Raw genomic sequence first — 4,778 nt, forward strand, 5'->3', positions numbered from 1 at the left:
TATATGCCATATATACAAACGTATACTCGTAGAAAATTATTCTTCCACTATCAATGCATGAACGCTCGATACTACTATCGATGCACGTACCTATATTTCCATACTCTTTATAACTTGTATTCGCATTAAATAACACAAATATGAACATTGTATACTATGACATAACGTGACACCTGAGGTATTCGTTACGCTATAAAAACCTACCCGCCGGGACGTCCATTTTGCCATCATCACTTTTCGTAAAGGTACCCATACCACTTGTTCTATACGGAAAGCCTCTAGTCTATACGTGTAAAGTACAAACAAAGTTCTGAATCGCTATGCTCTTCAGACCTTGTTGTAGGCTAAAATGTCATCGCAAAACACTTTATCTATGTCTGTGATTCGAGATACGTATGGCGTTGCGCCTGGTAGAAACTACTTGACAGTGAATGCGGATTGCAGTGGATAGAGCTGGTTGAAGTTGATAGGCAGAGCAGCGGTAATGAGCACCAAAAGTGCTTAAAAGTACGCCCTATTTCATTGGTCAGTTGAACTAAAATTAAATGCCAAATATTTACTCCATGATTTGAAACGCTCTTTAGTCTTCTATTTTGTTTGTGTTAGTTTATTAAATCAAAAAAATCAAAAATAAACATATTTAATACATATTTGTAAATACACGATGTACAGCTGAGAGTTTTTTTTTTGAAGTTGCACAGCTATTAAAAAAGATGACTTCTGAAATAACACGGTATTCATCTGTTCCCAGCTGCAGAATACGCATGGCAATGCCTCGCACTGCTGAAGAGCTTAAGATTTTGTATCGAGTGACTATAGCTCTCAATAGTGCTAGCTTTGCCATTGCCATTGCGCATATACATTCTCAGGACGGATACAGCAATTCCTTGTTTTTAGGGTGAAATGCAGCAAATTACATAATCTTAACGAGCAGCTTTCTATGGCATACGTTTGTAATAAATCAGTATGCTTCTTTGAATATACTCTCAGTATGACACTTCCAAAGCCAAAATCTCTTCAGAACATGGAACGTTGTGACCTCCTCCTCTAGTATTTTAAATACATGCTGTAGGTCAATCTCACTAACCTACTAGTCGCTTTGTGAAAAAAAACATAGCCGTATTCACGTCTCCGGATAGTAAATAACTAGCCAGTGGTTATATCACTGTGTGTAGATATACTATTGCCTACCAGAGTTGCTATTTCGAAAGGAGTATTATACATGGCCCTTTTGCTTACCATACAGTGATACAACCATATGAAATTGAAACGAAAGTACCACTAATCGTAGTTGCATAGGGTAAGTAGCCCGCCGAATTTTCTCTCGAGATTGTTTGCTGATTATATATTTAGCTCTAGCTACGGGTGTAGATACTGGACACGCTGATAATTTCCAATGTCTAAACTGCCTCAATATTTATCGTTTGGCAAGTATGTTTCACTACCGCTGACCACTACACCATTTTCATACCTGTCTGTACGCTATTGAACTAGGTATTTGTCCTGACATTTATATTACCCATGGAGTGGGTGAATATTGCTAGTCTGCTTTATTCTAAACCTAAAATAAACCGAGGACGATAGTATGCGGCAAGTATCGTGCCGAACCGTGTTTAGAAGGGTGCACACATCAGCTCTGCGTGACAGTACAACAAATACTGAACGATCTAACCATACGCTATAGGCAAACTATTCTTTTGCTGCGGTATGAATAAAAATGGACTGAACAAGCGCATGTTATCTCACAAATGATTGCGACCGTCCATCGATCACTACGTTCGTAGTGTCCGGTGCCTATGAAAGGACCTATATAGAGCTGACCCTCAAACAAGGTTAGGACAGGCTGCTATGCATCGGTCAGCACTCCCCATTCAATGAACACCGCGGACATTCCCTGTAGGAAGTTGTAATGAAGAGATGAGTTCACCCGTTTCCCACTGAAGGGCTTCCAGCTTCTATCCGTCCGACCATATCAATTATATCCACGTGCTTTAGCTCAGTGACATCAGACGTCAAAATTAGACATCATCGAATCCTGTCTTCGTATTCCTGAGGCCGCAGCTACACTACTCCCCCCCTGGAGTTTGACAGACAGCCACTGCACCGACGCTCAAACATAAACAGAAAACGTCTGCGCACGATTGTAGATTGATACGATACACATATGCATATGCATGATGGCTTATGCTACACACCCTATCCCACAGGTGTCCCCAGACTCGGTAGACACATTACGCCCCATTAAGGCAGTCATACTCGTGTGGCTGGTAGGTATGACAGCCGTTTCGGTGCATGTGCTGTCGTGCAAGCGCTAAAGTAGCGCTGCATTGATAGCGAACTGATGCGGCCAACAGACGGCCAGTCTGTGGCACCTCCTCATAACACCGCTGCTACACACACAGATAGCAGACAACCGAAAGCCTCCAACATGCATCAGATAGTGTGAACAATCAACTGTCTACAATATACGCGCTCTACCTTCCTTGCCACTGACGGATAGAGTCCCCCTTAGTCAGAGTGCGTGCGTCGTCGTTCTAACTATCACTAAATGTGTGTGTGTGTGATGTTCGTTGTGTGTGTGAGAGAGCGAATCGTTGTGTGCCTCCACCCTTACAATGCGACCAACTGCGCTACGTCTACGTACGTCTTTGATACGCTCGCACTTGTCTATCAACTGACCTGCCAGCCGCTGCGAACTCATAGCCACACAATAAGGGGTAGACCAGACCAGACCATTCGAAGTAGATCACTGACCCTTATTAGTGCTCAGACAGTCCACAATACTCCAGGATGCCATTGTCACTTCTCAGTGCTTGGGCCGTGAGTGACTCTGTCGGCATGTCAGGGCGGGTGACGGTGTACGAGGGGGGTTCAAACTAGTCTCTGCAAACATGCGACACGCTCGGTTGGCATCTATTCCATTGGTGGGAAGCACTTAATAAGCGTCCCCGTTTCGTACCCTGGGCTATACTTATAACCGCTGTTGACAACTGATAGGACGTGTCTCCATCGCGTTAGGCTGTTCCCCAGGACGTCACATGGAGAACCCACCCAACTGCCACTTGCGCCTTTGGGTGGTTTTGTCGATGGAGCGTGTCATATTGTCGATCCGATTCTGTTTGAGAAATGCGACGCAAGTCAGATAAGTGAGATAAACAAGGCTTTGTTAAATTCTTGGAGTATAGAGTAAGTGTGAGGTACTTTATGGGCTCTACTTAACACGCACATGGAATGTACAGCGATATATGTTCGTGCACTCGTGAATTGACAGAGCTACAGAGGTCTAAAGTGACCTGTCACAGAGCGAAGGCTAGTGCTGATCAATCGGTTGGATACAAATAGTTCAAGAACAACGAAGCATGCGACACAGGGACACTGGGCCTACACAATCCATTCGAGACCTCGACAACGTCTGGCCGTGTGATAGAAATAAAAGACACTATCTTCATAAAACAGAAGAAAGATCCTCGATGGATATGAAGGACATTCTCAACAGCACAATACACTCCTGCACAAATGTACCTGGACTCCACTCATCCTGTGTACGACCGTGTTGAGTCTCTGTTTGAAGGACTCTAACTTTTTCAACTGTTGCTCACAGTCAGACGGTAGAGTGTAGTTCTTCATAAACTTCTCAATCTCTGACAGACAATAATAATTGAATGGTTCAAAATAGATCTGAGGTTAGGGGGAAATCAGATACTCTGGCTACAAGTTGGTAAAATTGTCGAACAGCATCCAGCTAAAATGTGAAGCGACAATTCAACTCTAGAATATATATATATTAAAAATACATATTTACATATGCTTGCAAACATACATACATGCATAAATACATACACAGGTATAGACACAGACATACACAGACATACACAGACATACAAACACACACACACACACACACATATATATATATATATATATACATATATATATTGAACAATCTCACCAGCTAATACTACGGCACGAAAATCAACATACATAGGATCATTCAACCCAATCAACCAGAAAACGCGTCATGTGTGTCTACATACCAGAACATACACATCTGTAAAAGAAAGTGGACACACCTATTTCCAGACGATCGATATCCGATCCCACCTGCAGTTGGCTCTGTGTGACCTGACCTGACGCCTCCTCCAGCGCCGCCGCAAGTGGTAGCAGGGCCGACTTAAGCCCGGCTGAGATTGATGCGTAAAACAATAATAGCAGGTGTCAGTGTCACATGATATGAAGTGTGTGGTGTGGGACAGAGATACAATAAGTATTGCGTCAACTGAAAGGTGACAGAACATCTTTCGAATGAATGAAGTGCGCAAAACGACATGTCGCATATGTTGTGCTATCGAGACGAACATACAATATGAAATACACTAATGCATGTATATAGCAATACACACACACATGTATGTATTTCAGCCCAGTTGGATAATACAATAATTCTTGTACAGGGTATATATACAATGGACAATACATTTTGAATATACAACAGTAAGACATTCAGCCACCTATGTGTGAACAGTAGTATGAAATGACATATTTTTATAGAAACATATATCTATGTGTATGAAGACGCAAACCAGAGATATACAAGAACATGTTGTCACACATATACAACCATATATATATATGTATACAAACACACACACACACACACACACACGCGCACACACACACATACATATATATACATACATACATACATGCATACATACATATATATATATATACTCAAACACATACATACATATATACATACATACACACACACACACACA

At 42.0% G+C, this 4,778-nt stretch overlaps 1 protein-coding gene across 1 annotated transcript; it reads right to left on the reverse strand.

Annotated features, from left to right (window-relative positions):
* Window positions 1-1,440: 1,440 nt before the first annotated feature.
* Window positions 1,441-4,348, reverse strand: SARC_06683 (hypothetical protein). Its single transcript, XM_014299395.1, has 4 exons — window positions 4,226-4,348; window positions 4,071-4,181; window positions 3,523-3,641; window positions 1,441-3,115 (listed from the first exon to the last, which is right to left on the reverse strand). Exons 1-4 carry the CDS (start codon window positions 4,332-4,334, stop codon window positions 3,035-3,037), a joined length of 420 nt encoding a protein of 139 aa, XP_014154870.1. The 5' UTR covers window positions 4,335-4,348; the 3' UTR covers window positions 1,441-3,034.
* Window positions 4,349-4,778: the final 430 nt, after the last annotated feature.

The sequence above is a fragment of the Sphaeroforma arctica genome, assembly GCF_001186125.1.
Source record: "Sphaeroforma arctica JP610 unplaced genomic scaffold supercont1.488, whole genome shotgun sequence".
NCBI classification, from domain to species: Eukaryota; class Ichthyosporea; order Ichthyophonida; genus Sphaeroforma; species Sphaeroforma arctica.